Genomic DNA, 21128 nt, shown 5'->3' on the forward strand with positions numbered 1-21128 from the left:
ATTTAATGCCGCTGCAGTTCCACATCCGAAGAGGAGGGTTGTGAGTCTGGAAACGAATATGAAAAGCTAAGAGTGCTATCGTTAGCTATGTGCTGGATTAGAAGTAGCAAACAGGAGATCATTTATAAAAATGAGGAATAGGGTCGGAGACAAAAACGGAGCCCTGGGGCACACCAGCATTTTTTTTATGGATTTCAGACTTGACTCCGTCCAAAACAACTTGTATTGAACGCTTCGAATTAAAATTTATAATCCAACGAAGAAGAGATTCGTCGATACCGAAAGCACGCATTTCGATAAGATGGCAAGATGCTAGACTTCGCCAAATGCCTTTGAAATATCAAATGCAATAATCTTACTTCATCCAAAATGATGTAAAGATTTGTTCCACTGTTCGGTGAGATGAACCATGGGATCACCAGTGGACCTATTGCTACGAAAGCCGTATTGCCGGTCATTAAGAAGCTTCCGTTCCGCAAGATATTTCTTAAGCTGATAATTAACCAGCGTTTCCATGACCTTAGAAAGAAGAGACGTGAGTGCTATCGGTTGATAATTTTCAGAAGAAGATTCGACTTTTTTTTTAGTTGGCTGGACGAATGCAGTTTTCCATGCGCTCGGAACTAATCCTGGGGATTATGACAGAAGGAAAAGCTAACGCAGTAGTTTTGGGATACCATCCGGACCAATATCAATAGAGCTAACTAAAGGAGTGTCATTGACAACAAGCGTAGGAACCGAGGAAGAATTTCTCATTTTTTTTACAAAACATTCTTACTGCCTTTGGGACATTGCAGTATTTTTTGTCGTAATGTTTGGTCGTGCAAAAATGTAGTCCTTCGAATATGGGCGTTTCAGGCCCTCCTGACTTGTTAAAACCTTTTCCGGTTTTCTTCAGTTGGGTTGGCTCTAAATCACCGGAACCTCACCTCTTTCTTCTCTATAACCATTTTGCAGCTCGGAACGAACCATGATTTTGTCTTAGGTTTACTACTTTTAGCCCTATTCGAGATAAAGGTTTCCATTCCCAAACAAATCATATTAGTAATCATATCAGCACTGGAGTCTACGTCACTTCCGAGGAGGCAAGTGGTGTAGAAAGCAACATCACCATGACAATAAGTAATCCTGCGATATTGATCCAAGACGTAACATCTGTGGCTGTAGTACAAAATAAATTAATGCCAGACACAATTATATAGTTATAACGATTTATAAAGAAACTATTTGTTTGCCCTTAGCAGTAACACATACGTTTTTGGCAGACTTTTTATAAGAATAACGGATTACAAGAAAAAGAACAATAATAATGTACAAAAGATGAAGATTAGATTATAGTAAAATAAATGGATAGTTAAAAGAATATACACACTATTATATACGTTTTGTTACAACTTTTCGAAGTAAGAGGCACTGTTGTCGGTCAAATATCGCCACATGGCGACCATCGCTGCGACATCCAGTCCTGGCATCACAAACTCTTGAGTTCGGATTACGACAACCCACTTGTCCAAGCTCGTCAAGGGGAAATCCTAAAGGAGCAATTGGTTCTAGACAACCGTCAAAAATGGCATTAATAAAAAATTATTGATTAAATTTACTGGATATCTAACTTCTAATTTAATGACGCAGATGTATTGATTCTGATGAACGCTCATCAATAAAACTGTTTAAATCGCTACTGTTTCAATGTTTACTAATAGATTTTATTGATAGCTGTAACGGAACCTTTACTCAAGAAGTTATTATAGATTTCAATTTAATTTGGAAATTAAAGTATTCCAAATGTAAACAATATATAATAAAAAATCATACAAAATTTGTATTTAACCGTAAGACAAAATTAAATATTATTTCTAAGATAATAATATATTATATTAATATAATTTAGATTAATTTAAGGCAGACATTTTTTCCACTATATTGAGGATGCGTTTGTTGTCCTGTTCATTTCGTAAGAAATTGAAGTGTAGTAGTTTCAGAATTTGGACCCAATATTGTTCAGTTGAGGGAAAACAATATTTAATGTACTCAGCAACTCAAAAAAGAGATTCGTTGAAAATTCCTAGAAAAGAGCAAAATTTAAATATTTGAACAGGTACAGTTTTAGCAGATTCAAATTTTGATGATTATTTTATAAACTCGAAAAAATAGAATGGCCACGACATCGGTGACTTGCTTTTTAATCTTTCGAATGTCTTTCTAAAAAAACATGTAAAAATCACTTCCCTAACTCAAATAGAGATGGCGTTATGATTTTTTTCCTTTATTTTTAAATATAATTTAACATTTCGTTTTACTTCTAGATGTAATTATGACATATGACAACATATTAACATTTTTCTGATAAAGAAATAAAATAAAGTCAGTACGAATAAAATGTAAAAAAATTAAGAAAATATAAAAAAAGTGTTTTTTTTTTTTAACTGAGACCACAACAGAAATGTACAACCTTTAAAATTGAAATGAGGAATCCGAACAAGAGCCGAACAGTACTAAGGATTTGAAACATGCGCGTTTGTGCACAACTGCAAGACTTACCATCTTCTGATTGGTGGCACGATGTTTTAATACAGGACATGCCGCAAAATAAGCTGGATGCTGATCGACAGACAAGCTTTTTCCAACCGAATTAATGACTTCGTGATTTGTCGACGTTTCAGAAGCAGTGTTCTGTGTTATTACGAACAATTTTTTTTATATCTGGTGCTGAAAGAATAAACGGTCATATGCTGGGAAGAAATAAGACATGGACTTCAGAAAAAAATCGGGCGAAGATTAACGGTATGAGCGAATAATAACTCATTTGGAACCCTCAATCAGCCGATTTCAGATGGGGGTCAGCTTAGGAAGTAGAGGGAGCATTAACAAACATTTCGTCGAATACCAACTACCTTATGTTCATTGATTTTGAAAATACTAAAAGCGTCAATAGGGAGTTTAGCAGGCTAGCTTACGGAGGATGAACTAATTTCTATGTCTAACGTAGATTTAGACAGGGTTGCATATTGTCACCAATTTTGCCTTAACAGGAAACAGAGGAATACAACTGACTCCGGCAGGATACCTGAAACATCCTGACTACGCAGACGATGCATGGTTGCTATCTGATATTGGATCTCTATTAACAAGGGTTTTAAAAACATTATTAAGAACTTTGTTGCAACTTTGCACAGAAGTTTATATTTTTTTTTTCAACTACTAAAATTAGACTAAGATTTGAAGGTTTGTTTCTACGTATTTAAATCATTGAAACTGTCCATACTTAAATTAATTTTAATTATAATAAAAATAATAATTATAATAAAAATAGTAATTATTATAAAAGAAATTAAAATTATAAAACATTACTGCTTTTTGAAATTTAATCATGAAAAGATCTACACAATCACAAATACAACATATTATAGGCCTCTTCAGAGATAATTTTTTGCTATCGATCATGTAATATTTGAGAATAATCACTAGATATTTTACACAATTCAAAAATGTTGGTTTTACGTTAGGAGTTTCACGTAGCAAGCGAAGGAAATTTGACACTAAGACAGTTGTTTGTTTTCATCTTTAGAGATAATATTTTTTAAGAAAATGTATATCAGTATTTGACATAAATTTAATGAATTGATAATTTTGTAATTTTCGAAAAGTTCCCTTGAATTCAAAACTTATCGTATTACGTTAATGGATATAACCGCCTTTATATTTTTGATTCTTTAGTTTTATAAAAGAAAATAGTACGACATGAAGACTGGAACAAGAACGTAATATGAATGGGCAATTCAAACCTATTCCAACCGTGCAGCAAAATTTCATTCACCAAAATGCAGTTTGCTGTGAAAAACAACTAAAATCTTTGTTTTCACACAATTTAGAATTTATACAAACTCTAATAATGCTTTAAATATTTTCAAAAGATCTTTTTTGAGAAATAGAGTTCTTAAAAAGAAACCTTGAATAAGAGATCACCAATTTGATATTAAGTTTTCTTAAAATTCCTGAAGCTCTTTAATTCCTTTTTTTTTTTTTTAATGCACATACATAGTGTAAGGCTTTCTGAATGTGGTTTTTCTTTCAAAATTGATTTTCTTTTAAATACAAAAACTTTTGAGAAATTAAAAAACTACTTTTTAAAGTAAATTTGCTTTGGATGCTCTAGATCTTAAATTTAAACACGATTTTCAAGAATATAAATGTCTCATCCCAAACAGCAAAAGTGAGACTTTTGTTAAACGAATGGCCGATTAAAAAACATAATGCTTCATATCTATTAATTTAATATAAAAGCACCAGCTTGAATCTGCGAGTAAGCTGGCTGATAAGGATAATAATAAAAGACTCCCGAAAATTGAGCCTGAAAAATATACGTTATAAAAGCTAATGTCTAATTCTGATTTTTTTCTCATGCGAAAAAAGATCACATTTTTCTGGCATGAACTCAAAAAATGTACATAGTCTGCCTGAAGTGATAATTTCCCAATCACAACAGCCATCTCTGTACAAATATTGGAAAATACATAATTACAATAAGATTCTGAAAAGAAAATGTTTAAAGGATACCTTCCTGTAACCTTATTCAAGAAGCTGCCACAACCCTTGTCATCGTTGTCACTCCCAGTCACTCTCTTTTTAAAAGAACATTTGTTGTACTTAATCGGTTTTTGGCGGTCATAAAGTAAACCTACATTAAAAAAAAACTTTAGAAAAGATTTTGTGATTGTGAATAACAAAAAGATATTACAAGTTTTTAACCTAAGAAATTATACACCAAGAATAAAAACAACAAACTAAGTTAACTAGATGTCCGATTGGCTTTTAAATCTAACCAGACAATTAGACACCTTTTCACCAAACTAAAAACCAAAATATACAGAGATAAACGCACTGATGTGATTTATAAAATAAACTGCAAAGGTAAACCTGACGAAACATGTAACCTTTGCTACATCGGAACCACCAAACAATTCTTGCGCCAAAGATTGTCCAACCACAAATCTGACATCAAAAACAATAACCTGGCTAAAACCGCATTGGCGGCCCATTCAATAGACAAAGGTCATTCTCCGGATTTCGATTGTGTTAAAGTTCTTCAAACGGAAAAACATACTTCCAAGCGATATACACTCGAAACGCTCCATATCCTGAACAACAAAAACAATATGAATCGCAAGCAAGACACACAGAGTATATCATCTGTATATTGCTCACTTGTTTCCTCATAAGAGTTTTATCTTTGTTTTTTTTTGTAGTTATAGACTGAACTTCTTAATTAGAAGTGTTTTTTTTTACAGTGTTTAAAATTTAATTGTTAAATTGTAAGTTTTTTCTTATTCTTGTTGTCCACAATATTGTACTATGTGTTTTATATTTCATGTTTAATAAAGTTCCCCTGAGGAAGGCAGCAACCCCTGCCGAAACGTCGGGAAAAGTTAATGTAACAACCTTGTTTCATTGCCACGATCAAAGTGACCAAAAAAGCCGAAGGAAAACCTAATTTTTAATATACACATAAGTATATATTCATTGGTCAATACATTATCTTTTAAGTTAACTTAGTTTTCGACAATGTTTTTTCACTGGCACTGAAGTTGCACTTCTCCAATGGGTTGTCGTGACCCTGATTCAGACTAGACTTCAAAATTAATGTATCACGATAGGTTTTTGAGATATTGAACGTATATAACGTTTTTTGAGACTATTTACATTTATAAAGTCTTTTTCCAATAAAATCCTTGATAGTTTTCCAAGCCCATAGTACCTTTCTTCAATATTCAGTTAAAATATTTATATCATGTCACATTCGAAAAATGTTCAAAAGTGTTTTTACATTTCACCTGTACTTCAAAAATCTGAAAAAAAAAAACGCTAAACCATTTATGTTAAAACGGTTTTCAACAGAAAAACGCAAAACAGTTTGAAGGTAAGTTCTGTTCTTGTAATGAATGTAATATTATCATAACAACTCTATTATATCAGTTTTTTGAAATACATTAAAAAATATGAAGATAATGTTGAGAACGGGCGTTTTTAAAAGTTGAGCAAATAGTTAAAATTAGTGTTTTGATTCGAAATCACCACTAAGAATTAACTCCAAAACGGATTTATCAAATCTATTCAAGTATCTCAAAAGTATTCTTAAAACTTCGAATAAAGACTCATAACTTATGAGAATTTTCAGAAACTAAGTAGGATACTAAATAGTTTAAATTGTATCTAGAAGAGATAGATTTGTGATTTGCAAAATCGTCATACAATATATTACTAAAAAATATTTTGGGTTTTGAATTAGCCTTAAAAACCCAGGGGTGTCATTCCGTAATTTCCGAAACGATAATCGTCAAAACGATTATCATTAACGATATCGTCAATAATTTGGTTCACGTAACTTTCGTTTTCAGTATAAGTTCGTTGAGTATATTCCAAATGTCAAAATGAACTCAACGAAAGATAATGCTTGTTCAATAGCTTGAAAATGTTGTTAAACTTGGTTTTTCTCTATGGGAAATTTTGAAAATTTGCAAAAAACGTATTGTTGATAAACATACCAATTATTTTGTGATGTTTGTTGTTATTGTCACTTTTTGTGTTTTCATTTGTTGCTGCCGAAGATAAAACAATAATGTGAAAATGTTTGTTCAATGTCTTATATTTTTGTAAATCAGCTGCAATAATAAACCTTATTTGGTCAAAGGGAAGGAAGTGAAGACTTCATTTTATCCACAGGGAACATAACTTGGCTTCAAAAATATTTAATGTTTCCAAAACTAATTTGGATTAGTGCTTTGTGCAAGAGCGATACAAAAATTGTTGCCTGTCGAATATACCAATGTTCCTACGCCCCAAAGTTTCAATAGTTACAACAAATTTGAATATTGAATGTATATATGTACATTATGTATGTAGAACGACAACCGTCTGGTAAATTTATTATTTTGCAATTCCAAAACTACAAGTGTTTTATTTATTTAACAACAATTAAGAGAGATTACTAATGTTTTGTATATAAAAAATGAGTAACCGAATTCATTGTATTTTTTTGAGTTTTTATTTTCATTTTGTAACAAAACTAAACTACACCGAAACTTTTTTGCTTCAATTTGCTTAGTTGTCAATGGAAATTAATAGCAGACGATACCTACTTAGCTATCGTGCAAACGCTATCGTTTGGACGATATCACTTTAACGATTATCGTCTTACGTGAAGTGAGACTATCGTCGAACGATTATCGTTTTACGGAATGACCCCCCTGGTGTTTTATTATTTTTAAAGGGGCATAAGAAACCTGATGTGATATACAAATTTAAGGCGAGATTCGAATTGAAGACATCTTAGTCATTTTAAAAAGAATTGTTTTGTTTATGGGACAGCCAAAAATTGTATTCTGTCAAACAGTGTTATCGCACCTCCACAATAAAAAAAAACTTGTTTATATATGTACATATGTGAGCATTTCAAAAGATATGGTATGTCATCCACTCATCAAGACCTAAAAGTTGTTTCAACGCTGCCGTTGAAAGTCCAAATCCAAAAGCACGAGTGTGAATCTAAGAAAGAAATCTGTTAGGCGGATTTGAATTTATAGACATAAGATCATTTATGTACAAAAAGATGGGTATTGGAGACAAAACGGAACCTCTGAGCACATTAGTTTATTTTGTAAATGTCATATATAAAACCGTAAAATAATACTTGAGTTTTGGGTGCTCAGAGTAATTCTTAAGATTCTTCGATATCTTTTATACGTTTTTTTACTAAGAGTTTGATGCCAAGCTTAATTAAATATCTTAAATCAAAATTAGTTTTTGTTTTTAAATGGAAACTTAAAACACCTTGAATCTTAGAACACTAAGTTCTTAATAGAAATTAAGTCGATCCTGTAGCTTAGTACCAACAAAAAGAAGCTTTTAACATCGCCGTTATCGAAGTAATCGGTTAGAGAGGAATTTCCTGCGGTTTGTTCGAAACGTACTAGTTTTTAATCATCTTAACCTTTCGTATACACATATATGAGGAAATTTCAAAAGTAGTTAAAAATGTCAATAGTACGATTCATGCCGACAAAAGTTCAAACTATACAACAAAACTGTTCTGCTTTTAAAAATCTTCAAACAGACCATACAAAATGTCTATTTAAAAATGACTTCAATCAAACCAATAAATCTGTTTTTTTTTTTTATAATATTGTTTGTCAATGCCTGCACATTGCAGTTTTTTTATTTAATGATAAGTGTTTATAAATTAGATTAAAAAACTAAAATACATTAAGGCTTAAAAAATATTGTGATAATGGCTTTTTGTTGATTTCTTTCTGTTTATTTTGTTTTTCCTAAACGAATTCGTACTTCGCCTGCTTTTGTTCGAGAGAGAAAAAGAACGAAAGTTAAGAGTTTTTCTTTTTTTAATTTTTTACAGAGATGTTCTTATTTTGTGTTGTTTTTTATTTGTATTTTTTTTACTTTATTTCTTATGTTATTGTTCATTTATTTCGTTATTTTCTTTATTAATTTAGAGGAATACTATCGTTTTGTGTTTTTATGTTTTCTCTTAACAAAAATTTAATTTTTTTTACTTAATTTCTTTGTTCTTAAAAAGTAAATTAGTTTAACTTCGATCACGACACAACAATTTTTTCTTTTTGTTCTGTTTCAACACTTTTTTACGTTCAGTTTATAAACGTTTATATATATATGTATAACACATGGTACATATATATTAATATAAATTTAAGTTGATTTATCCGTTACTCATGTTTGTGTTTTTTTTTATTTCTTTCTTTCATTTGTTTATTAAAAAGAATCATGTTCTCCTCATTGCAATAAAGTACATCTTTTTTATCGCTTTAGTTTTTTAGTATCTTATTATTAAATTTATTTATATATAGATATTTTTTATATCAATCACTTTCTAGTTTCAGTCAAAAAACGGGTTTTTCCTAGACCTTAAGATAATTTAAAACAATTAAAAAATAACTTTTTTTGTTTCCTCAATCGAAATAGTAGTGTTTTTTTAGTTTTCGTAAGTTTTTTTGTTTTATTTTTATTTTTGCTTAATTTACATATTTTTTATCATAATTTTAATTTTATATTTATCTATTTTACACAGACGCATGGGACACAAGGTAACGTGCTAAAATCATAGGTTGATCATGTGAGTTTGTTTTATTTTTATTTTTTACAAGTTTTGTGTATATATATCGATTTTATTTAATTTCATTTCAGTGCGGTTCATTGTTAGTTGGATGCACTTTTAAGGGTTGTTTTAATCTAAAACTATTAATTGGTTGTGTCCTTTAAAGAATTGAATAAACAGAAATCTTATATTATATCACGAAGCATGTGGTCTAAGTATGGAATGCGAAACTAATCGTTTTATAAAATTTCCTTCTTTTTTACTTGATTCCACTATTTAATATTCGTTATTGAAATGTCATTGAATTGCCAATTCGAAAATCAAAGTTGATTCGTTAAAAGCTAAATAATAATGTAAATTACAGAATACTCAATTGAATTCCACAATCATAATTCGCACGGTTAAGTTATTGTTTAAAATAGTAACAATACACAAATGAAGCACAGCTTCAAAAATCAAGACACATACATATGCATATAACTTAAATTTGTTTTTAATTTAATCTGTTTCGTTTTAAGAGATGATTAAAATACCTCACACTTCAATGATGCAGACTCAGCTAGAGTTTATTTGAAGTTTATGAAAGCTGTTTAGAAATTTATTTATTAATTAAATTTTATAAATTAGCTCGAGTCTAATTTTGAATTAAAATGAACAGTAGAATAGTAAGGCAAAATATTTAGCTCGGTACCCACGATTCAACAAATTTTAAGATAATACAGAAACAATCATTATGAACCGAAAGCCACACAGCAAAAGTTCGCTCACAATCCTTATTTTCGAAATACAAGTCAACGCTTGAATGAAATTGCAAAAATTATTTCAATGTAAAAAAATTGTTTTGTGAATGTGCGCCTTACAGAATTCCAAAATGTTTTGTTGTTTTAATTGAAACAAAAAGTATTCCAATATAAAATAATTGCTTTGTGAATGTGCGCCTTACAAATGTTTGTTTTAAATTTCTTGAGAAAGAGAGACGTGGACAGAAAATTATTTAGAAATCAATGAAATTCTTTTTGGACGAAGATAAGGAGATACGAGTAAATGATCCTGTTTTTGTGGAAATTGATAACTTTCCATATTATAGAAAATTCAAATTCTCTAGAGCCGTTAATTCCCAAGTCTCAAAATGTAGAAGTCAAAATTTAAATCCTTTTAAGGTTTGTACTTTTTGTATTGATATAAGAGCAGGGGTTGTTTTCACAATAAGAAAAAAAGGCAAAACAATTAATGCACCAAAAATTATATCTGATACTTGTTTCAAGAAGATTTTTCCTGTAAGCTTCAGGTTTGAACTTCTGCCGATATGGGTATTCGACAATTTCTTGAAAAGTTAAATCTAGACACTATTTTGTTTTCGTATGAAGTTTATAATGCTTATCTTTAATTCTATCTATTCGCTTATTTTATTCGGAGCTAAACATGTAGCAATTATTTACAGCTCAGTTTTTTGTACGATATTAAAACATTTAAGGCTCCATCTTCTTTTGGGTAGTGATATTTTGTTAACTTATCAAAAATCAAAAACTTAAATAAGCCAGTCCAGAAAATGGAGAACTTAAGAACAAACAAAATGTACATAAAACAGAATACAAAATATAAGAAAATAATAAAAATTATATAACTTTAACATCAAATACCCCGAAATATACAAACAAATACATTTAAACATTTCGTGAATTATTAATGTGGGTAACGAATCTGGTGTTTATATCACATGTTACTACTACATACCAAGTATTTTCTTGTACTGATATTTCAAAACATAATACAAAATGTGGAAAGATGTGAATTTTTTAAAAGTATATACCTATGCATAGTATATGAAATAACAAATTAATCCCAAGTATTCGAAAATTAATTTGTGACTCGCAATTTTAAAATTTTTTTGTTGCAATTTTAACAAAACTCTTCTTAAATGAAATTTTTTCTTTATAGGAATTACTTTGACCTTATTGCTCTTCATGATCGTCAATTACATATGTTAATATTTGAAAAAATACAAATATAATAGGTATAGTAGGTTTTAATTTTGTTTAACGTGCGTCTGAAAGCTAAAAGAACCGCACTGTGCACTCGCTTAGAATTCTTTTTCAGCATCTGTTTCAACTTAAATGAATTTTTCATATACATATTTGTATTTTTTTTTAAATTTAAATATATATGTATATATGATTATATATATGTGTGTATGTATGTATGACTGATTCAAAAAAACTATAATGTCTTATTTTAATATTGTATTGCTTCCATAAGCAAGTGTTATCTGCTAATTTCAACAGGTGATCTAAACAAACAAAAAAAAACAGTGGAAATCGCTAAAACCTTAATAACTTAAATCAATAATTAGAACTGCACTCTTTTAAAATATCATTTAAATTCTCTTAAAAAAAGACCAAGGTTATATTTTAAATAAAAAAAAGTTTTAAGTTATGAACCATGAAACAAAAAAAGGGCTCTTTTAAAATTTGTAAAGTAAAGTAAAAAGTATTTTGAATCTGAAATTTGAGCAAATTATTAATTCACCAAGTATAAACAAAAAATCTAGTTGAATCGAAAATGAAAGACATTTTAGGTTTTTTTAAATCAGTGTAATGTATACATTCCGGTTCATTTAAATAAAGACAACAAAAAACAGTGTTTCATGAAATATGATTTTTAATTTTTCACAAAGCTGACAAATCTCCCGATGTATTCTTTAATAAATAAATTTCTTTTTTTGAAAACTTTATAAAAAAAAGTAAGATAACGAATTAATAACATCATTTCATATGGAAATTACACCCATTTCTTATTTTAATTGGTAATAATTAGGAGTTATCATTTAAAGCACATCGCTCTTTTAAATTAATGTACAATTGTGGTCTGGTTCAGAGATTAAAACGAGTCGAGTTATTTTCATGAATATCGAGTACTCGCTCGAAAAAAGCGGGTTTGACCAAAAACAGTCTAAACACAACCAATACCCTTACGAGTTTTCAGTATCGAGTATGATGAATTGTGTACAACACACAAAAAAGCGAGCACAGCGATCATGGGCAAAACAACCAAGATCAGGATGATCTGATATAAAGGATTCATGTAATAAAATATGTATTCTAGATTTATGGGTTTTGGGTTTCTTAAAATAAATATGAATACAATTTTTGTTAGCAATGTTTTATGATTAGGTAACAAATAATTGCATAATATTTAGTTGAAATGAACGAAGTTGAGACAAATACAAATTAAGTAGGCAAGACCCAAACGGTAATAAATTTGGGAGCTTAAGTATTAAATTTTTGAAATTACAATATACAAAAAAAGGATAGAAGCTTTTTGTTGAACACTTATATCCTTAACACCATAATCGCAGAATTTCTGAAGACTTTTATATAAAAGTTAGGTATGTAAATACATTTGTCTTTGATATTGATGATAATTTCTTGATTATGTTTGTTCATACATGTATCTCTCTACCTGCTAACAAACTTTTGAAAAAATATATTCAATACGAATGCAATTTTCTTAAACTTGCCAATTTCAGTTTTCAACCACCCAACGCTCATCGGAACAATGTACAGATAAAATAACCTATCCCTAAAACCAAAACAGTCGTGACTTTTCACGAGCACTTTTAATGAGTTTGAGTAGAATCTAGCTCTGCTTTGTATTAGTTGGACTGAGGACATGTTGAAAAATTTACTGAGAGCGTTCACTACTGATGGCTGCCCAAATTAGACCTGTGTCAATCGTGATTGATTCGGTCTTTATGACCCGTTCATCAAAAAGATTGAGTGATTGCAATTGTATTAAACCAAATCAATCGTTCTTAATGTCAATCGTTTCATCATGCTGTCTTTCGTTTTAAAGGAAAAGAAATATGTTTCGTTCATCCAACTTATTCTCATTCAAATGAAATGATATAAAATGGGAATTAGACATAGCTTTGAAACAATCAATCAATTATTTCAATACTAATTGTTTAAAAGACCGAAACTGAATGAAAATGAAGTACCTTAACCTTACCTACTCTACTGCAAAAAGTTCCATAAGGTTCCACTCGCTTATTTTCCATTAAAAACCAAAATGAAACAGAAACCTAAATGATTAAAAAAGTGAACGATTGGAATAGAATGAAATTTGTCCATTTTATTCGCATCCAAATGAAACAGATACCAAAATGATTGAAAAAATGAACGATTGAAAAGAACGAATCATTGAACTGAACGACATATGAACGATTGAATCTTTTAAAATGAACGGTTGACACACCTCTAGCCCAAATAAATACTGAAACGTAACGTTGTTATGCTTCAAGCTTTATAAAGTTGGTACTCTCTACCATAGTCATTCTTTCAAACAACAAGCGCCATCTATACGTCAGGTCGTAACAACGCTCGTAGAGATAAAACGATCGAAAATGTAATTGTCTGATATTCGAAAATACACATTTTAATCTCAGGTCGGCATGCGAGTTGAAATAGGATTTTTTGCAACTGAAAGAAATATGACCATTCGACCATTCACACCATTCATGTTAGAATGCATCCATTTTTTATAAACGGCCTTCTCGAGTTGTCTGTTCAAATCTGAGAATTCTCCGATTCGGAAGATTTAAAAACAAATTTCGTGCACATTTTTTGAGTAACTTTTGACACAATTTCTTTGCGAAACAAGTTAAAACTTTTAAAAATTTGGTTTTCCAACACTTTCTTAAAAACTAAGAAACATTTTGTGTGTGTAAATTTGTGTGTTTAAGAGAAATCGCTAACATGAAAACAAGCACGCATCAAAAAGAACGTCAAGTGTGCAGTAACAGATCGCATGCAAATGAACATCCAACGAAGCATGTGTTTTTAATAATTGTCTCCTCCGAACGGACAATCTCACTAGGGCTGATATATGAATGTTTTTTTTTTACAGAACAGAGAATTGTCAAATAAACAAGTAATTACATCAAGTTTTTGAAATACATTATAAATTTAAAAAACTTATGTTGAAGACCATCATTTTTAAATCAGCAGAGCATATAGCAAAAATCACAGTTCGGATTCAGAATTAGCACCAACAAAATGCTAAACGTATTTTTCAACATTTTTCAAAACTTCATATAGAGTCAAATGATGAATTTTGAAGAACTTATGAGAATTTCCAAAAACTAACTGAGATATCAAAATGTATCTGTATCTGAAAGATTAAGGTTTGTATTGTGCAAAATTATCACTTTTTTGTTGTATTCAGCCCTAGCGTTAAAAATACCGTATTTTGTTTTTCTTTTACAGTTTTAAAGACGTATATTTCAAAGACCTGACCAGAAGAAAGCAATTTATTTTGAGAAATGATTGTTTGATTTCTGTGGCACAATATTGACCAATTTTAATGAAAGTTGATGAAAAAATTGTTTTGCAAAGAGTTAATGAAATGAGGGTATCAGAAGTATAACCAAAGTAATTTAACATTATAAAGCCCCCAACCATACTGAACACAGAGAAAGGCGCTTTTATGCTGAGTCAGAATTTTTAAATTTGTTACCACATGCATTTGACTTGACTATCATAGTTATGTAGTAATTTTCCTGTCTTCGATTCACTGTTTAATTAAATTAATGTGTTGTCTATTGAACGGGAGTATATATATTTATAATATATCATTCTTTGTTCAGGGACACTAAAAAACTATTTTATTTTTGTATATATAGTGAACAATTGATTTACTGGCAGGAGAGACCTTTAGACTAAATTGCTATTCACCTAATAACATGGTGAAATGCTTTCTTTACTTGATGGGATATGTCACTATTGCAACCTTGCCGTTTGGAAAACAATGTATATAACATAAGTTTGGTAATTATTTGTTATTCGTGGGCGAAACAAATTATTAAATTTCTTCTTAATGAGCTGAGTTCGTTTGAGTTGAGTCAATATGTATAACAAAAATGCTCGTTACGAAGTGTGCAACACACAAACTGATACACGACTAAAGGATCTATAAAGATTGACATTAATTTTAGTAACTGGGATTTACGTGTCTTTCCTTTTAGCCAACAAATGTATGGTAATTGAAAATAAAGTTTACACTGCCATGTATAGAATATGTGTTTTCATTATATACAAACAAAATACCTTTGTGGCTCATGGTGCATCAAAAATTGGTATATTGGCTTTTCACTTGTATATATATGTAAATAAAACTGAGCACACGGCTACAGAAGAGTTTCAAAATTGTTTTTATGAGCTTGGGGTGGAACAAACATGTTTAAATCGATTGCAAACTCCTGCTCTACGCCTAAAAGACATTATGGTCTATGTTGTAAATTTCCGGCCATACTTCAGGATGCTTCTATTTGGCTTGGCAATGGTACATTTGAGGTTATGCGTTAATCTCAGCTTTCCTGCAAAGTACAAAGGAATGTTTTATATCAGCCTTTCGTGCCAAAGCCTCGCCGAAAATTTAGTGTTAATTTCGTTTATTAAAGTTAGAATTTCTTATGGAATTCTCTTTTTTAACATTTGTATGGCATTAAGTAACATTACTACAGAACTTCGGACTAGTTTCGTGATCTCATTTATGAATATGACTTTTATACAGTGGTAAAAATAATAAAAGTTTCTATTGTTTTGGACATGACCTTGGCGATGATACTATATAGTCAGTTTTATTGGTGAGAACACTTTAAAGCAGCACCAGTTATGGAACAAGCGTTCGAAGATACCACTTAAAATTAAAATAAAACATTAAAAATGTTTAAAAACGATTATAGTCAAAACATTAGTAAAATTAATGGAAGATAAAATAAATGCATTATAAAATTCAAACAAGCTCTTAAGATCTTAAACATTTGCTTGGCTATCATATTTTTTTTGCCTTTAGACTTTTGGCAAAGATCAATCAATTTTTCACTATAAACAATGAAAATAAAATAGTTCTTTTAAAGCCCACACAAATTAAGTATACGCACATACTTTATACAACACATACATAAGGTATGTATAAATACATTAAATATATACATGTACATGTATATTTATGCGTTTATGTAAGTATATATATATATATATTTATATGATTTATATGCATATATAAATTTTGTTCCTTAATTTTATGTTAATATTTATAATATTATTAATGATAAGAAATTTTAGTTGAAAAAAAAATTCAAATTTTTTTTCTTCTTTTATAAACTATGTGTTGTTTTCTTTTTTGTTAAATTAAATTAATTTAAAATTAAAAAAAAACATTTGTTCAATGTTTACCTTTTTAAGTTATTTTTTTTGTTTAGTTTTACTTAATATTTTTTATTATTATTTAATTAAATGTTTAAATAAAAAAAATTAATTTATAGTTCACCGTAGGGCTTTTTCCATTATGCAACAATCTGCAGGTGAAAAGAGTATATTTTTTGGTGGAGATAAGGACGAAAACTTGGGCGCGAGCTTATTAGACGACGTCCTCGTTGGTGGTGGCACTTTCGATGATGTTGATGATGATGAATTACATAGCCGCATCACACTCCACGATGATGAGAATTTATATTGAAATAAGTTTATTAAAGTAACTAGGACTGTTGTTGTTAGAATAATAGGATTACAATCAGAAACAAAATTCATAAAGGTATTGATTGTATTGATACGATTACGGTGATTGCTTGTGAATAGCAATATTTGCAGCAATGATTTAAATTTCTGATAAACGCTTTTGCTTGAAGTTTTCGTTTTGAAACGCAGGCTGTATTTGCCGCTGCTGCTTCTCGCCGTCGCAATTAGTGGTTTTGTTGTTCCTGATTCGTTTGGGAGTTGGTGTTGTTGTTCTACTATCCTTCGACGCCGAATTTTATATAAAGATGGTGCTGCGCTGTTGTATGTGAGTTCTTCATTTTTGACAACTTCATTCGGATGTTTGTCGTAATCATCTAATACAAGAGTAAAATTGTGGGAAAAAAGAAAGAAAGAACAAAAAAAGAATTCGAAGAACATTTAAGGATTATTTTAGTTTATTTAAGTTGGAAAAAATGTAAATGTTTTTAAATATCGTTGGTGGCAAATATTAAATCAAGTTGTGCAAGTTACGTTGATAAGATTTTATATAGTATTTTGTTTATAGTACTGCGCAAGTAATTTTAGCACATTCATATAATAATTCAAGCTATATATTTGCATTATATAAAAAAATCTATTCATATAAAATCAAAATAGTACATAAAGGAACCATCATCACACTAGGGAAAAAGTCTCTTTAGTATTTTCTAGTAAGAAACTTACGTTACACTTGTTCTAATCGGTAGCTCGAAAATATTCAATGTGGTTTTCTTAGTTTTTAATAGCAACTCCAATTATTTTTAAATTATATACATTTCCTTAAAAAATTATATGGGCAAATTTACCAAATCTGTCTTTAAAAATAAATGTATACTTCAGTATTGGGCAGTTAACTATGCTTTCGAATTAAAGGCGCAAAATTTAAAATGATTTAGTGATTTAGCTAATTTTAAACGATTTTAACATCATACTATCTCTTAACAATTTCTTTAAGTAAGAGTATTAATTTTTGCTTTAGGAAAAGTTAAAATCCCGGAATATGTAATCTTTAACTCAAGCAATTTGCTAAATCCATCTGACAACTGTACATTCATTCTTATAAGAGCAGTGGATGGAATGGTCCAGTCAACAACGTATTTGCTGCCTTATTTATTTTTATGAGCTGTCGCTTTTACAACATGTTTGGATGCTCGTTTTTTTAATAGAGGGAAATCAGCAATTTACTAGTAATCAAAGGTTTGCAATTTTGAACTTCCTTAGTAAATCGCTAAAAATTTAGCAAATTACTAACTAGTAAATTGTGCAACCCTTAACAATAGGTTCTTTAAAATTTTGCGCCAACATATTTTGGTTGAATAAAGCAAAATCTGTATTTATGGCACAGTCTACTTGGCAAAACAACTTTTCTTTAAAAAAAAATCTCATTTAAATAGTTATTGATAAACAAAATTTTAATAAAGTATGTTGCTGATAAACGCAGATACTGTTTTATTAAAATATAAGACTGCAAGCAAAAAAAAATTAATCAATGACTGAAAGTTTTTTTCCCATGTTTGCTTCTGCGAATAAAGACTCTTTGATTTGGTAAACTTATCGCGTAGATGTAATTGCAAATGAAAAAAAAATTAATATTAAAAAAAAACTATCGGACGTTTCTATGAAAAAATAATAAAAAGTAAATTTACACACTTAAAAATAAAATTAGATTTTATATCAATTTATGGTAGGGAAACAAAATTTACAAAGCTACGTGAATAAAATAAATATCTACTCAAACTACTACAAAACAATACAAATGACACGTTCGCATACGTATTCATGTATCCTAATTAGTATGGTGATTCCAATTTTACCCGACAAATAAACCTTACTCTTCAATTCCCATAAATAAATATTTTTGTTAGAAACTTCTGTTCTACTTCTGCACGCGTTTACTCAAAAACAACACACACACAGTGCGTAGTCTCACTTTTAGGTGACGACCTGTTTTATATTTATAATTTTATTTATTAATTAAGAAGCAGAAATCGCTTTTTTTGTTCATAAACATGGCATGGGAATTAAAGAGTAATATAGGTCAAAATTTGAAAACCAAAGGCTTTTATTATAAACATTTCAGAAAGGCACTGTTTGGTGTTAAAATGTCATTAAACATGGAATATATGAAAATATACTTTTTTTTTTAATGTGTTACAAGAAATTAAGTGAATTAAGTGGAGAAATTAGATACTGCACCTTTTTTGATTCTTTAATGGTAAACATCGAGTAATCAAAAAAATTTAATTAGTAACTGTTTCATGACTTACGACAAACTTTTAGAAATTTCCATTTTAATTTTGAATCGAAAATCATTGGTAACATTGTTTCACAGTAAATCTCGAATGCACTGTAATTATGTACACTATATATATTACAAAAAAAAATCTACGAAATTCGGGATAAATTGGAATCATAGGTATAATCTATATCTATTTAAAAAATACATATTTGAATATAAAAATAGTAGACAAATTTATAATATGCATTTATGTTTCAATATTGATAGCTAGTATAACTGTAAGAAACCAGTTGGTAGGTAAAACAGTTAAAATAATGGCTCTCCTCTCTTTTTACTTTATAATAATTAAGTGGTTCTCATCATAGCACCAATATGGACCACGCTTTAGAATATGAAATATTTTTGTTTTTTCTTGTTTGTATAGTTGAGAAATTCAAGACGGCAGTGATGCAGTTTAATTGATTTTTTTTTTTGTAAGTAACTTACCATAAGCTTTTTTATTATTGTTATTATTATTTATGTTTATATTTTCTCTGAAAAACGAGTAGTGACAATTGGTTAGCCCGAAAGTATAGAAACTTTCGCGATATGAAAAAATAATTTCTTTTCTTTTGTAAATTTAGACATTTTAGCCAATGCAAATATTACCCATCCCATAGCGCACCCACTGTCGGAAAAAGAGTTAACAATAAAAGAAAAAAAAACAAAAGTTTTTTTTTGTATTTTTTTTGAAAAGTTTCATCAAAATTGTCAAATCGAACAGAGCCAAAATAGGTTTTGTTTTTACAAAATAAAATTTAAAAACAAAAATAAACCAAAAAATTTGATGCATTCAAAATTCATAGCCACAAATGCTGTCCAAAGCAATTTAATCAAAATTTTATAAAATATATCTGCATGGAGGAGGATCTTTAAAGAGGAATAATGAAATAAGAGCAAGCGAGAATTTGTAATTCAGAATTTTATGAAATATATGTTTTTGTATTAAAAGGACTCCAATTTTTTTAAATAAACATACTGTTTCTTTCTCTCTCACTCTTCTGTCTTTCAACTATTCCTTCTAAATTTTTCCTACATGCGTTTAATCGTTTTTTTTTTATAACCAAAGAAGGGAGTGAAAATACTTGTTTTAAAAAACTCAGTTGGATAACTAAAAGAAAGAATTTTTGTTTGTTTTTGATTTTTTTTTGGGTTTTGTTTGCTTTGATTTTTTTTCTTTTTTGTAGTTTTTCTGTTACTTCTCTACTTACTTGTATTCTTAGTTGGCTTATGGGACGGTGAATAATTGCTATCGCTGTTATTAACAGCGACGCTATTTATATTAGAAGGACGTGGTGAAGTTTTATGAGGTGGATAGAAATGCGGGTGAATACCAATTGTTGATATAGATGTATTATTTAAAGCGCCCGGATCGCTGCCGTCTTGGTCCCCATTATGATTATTATGGTTACCCCAGTCGGGCCAATTTATTGTGCTTTGCACAACGTTACTGCTATTTGTATTAATATTTGCCATTGGCGCAATAAAACCCCCATGCATACCATTCTTTTGTGATGGATGTTGCTGTGAAGACGGCACGTTATTGATTCGAATGCCAGTCGGATGTTGTCCATTGATGCCATTCATTCCACCACCGCCACCAATGCCGATACCGTTCATGCCCATGTTACCATTACCAATGTTGTTGGGTTGCTGTGATGGTTTTCGGTTGTTGTATTGGTCGATATTGGTGTTGATAGATGTGCCACTGTTTCCGTTGATCATCAGACCACCATTGCCGCCGTTAATAGCACCACCACCCATGACAGGCAATTTAGGCAGTGGCAATTGTCCAACACCATTTATATTTATATTATTATTGTGCTGTTGTTGTTGTATTGCGGTATTGCTATTAATGTTCCCGCTATTGCCACTGTTCACGCCATTGTTACCAATTCCTCCTCCGCCGCCGCCACCACCGCTACTACCATTCCCTCCGCCCATGTTGCCATTCGTTCGATTATTTTTATCTTCTGGTGCACAACAAACTTTAAAGACAACTTTCATGTTGTTCGTTGAACACCGACCTCCTATCCGACGGTAGAGATCGTCTTTTGATGATGTCGCTAGAAAAAAGTTTGTGATATTAAATCAATCAAAAATCTTTATAAATTATATAAATATTAAATTGTAGTGCTATTTTTTTTTAAACTATTGACACATTAGT

General features: G+C 29.9%; 1 protein-coding gene across 1 annotated transcript in view; it reads right to left on the reverse strand.

Annotated features, from left to right (window-relative positions):
* Window positions 1-8575: 8575 nt before the first annotated feature.
* The window catches only part of LOC129953416 (uncharacterized), a 41395-nt gene continuing 28842 nt past the window's right edge, over window positions 8576-21128 (reverse strand). The window contains exons 4-5 of the mRNA XM_056066625.1: window positions 20173-21027; window positions 8576-17018 (exon numbers count right to left, since the gene is read on the reverse strand). Of these exons, the coding sequence (XP_055922600.1) occupies window positions 16453-17018; window positions 20173-21027 (1421 nt within the window). The 3' untranslated portion in view covers window positions 8576-16452. The remainder of the gene's footprint in view (window positions 17019-20172; window positions 21028-21128) is intronic.

This window comes from Eupeodes corollae, chromosome X (assembly GCF_945859685.1).
Source record: "Eupeodes corollae chromosome X, idEupCoro1.1, whole genome shotgun sequence".
Classification (NCBI taxonomy): domain Eukaryota; kingdom Metazoa; phylum Arthropoda; class Insecta; order Diptera; family Syrphidae; genus Eupeodes; species Eupeodes corollae.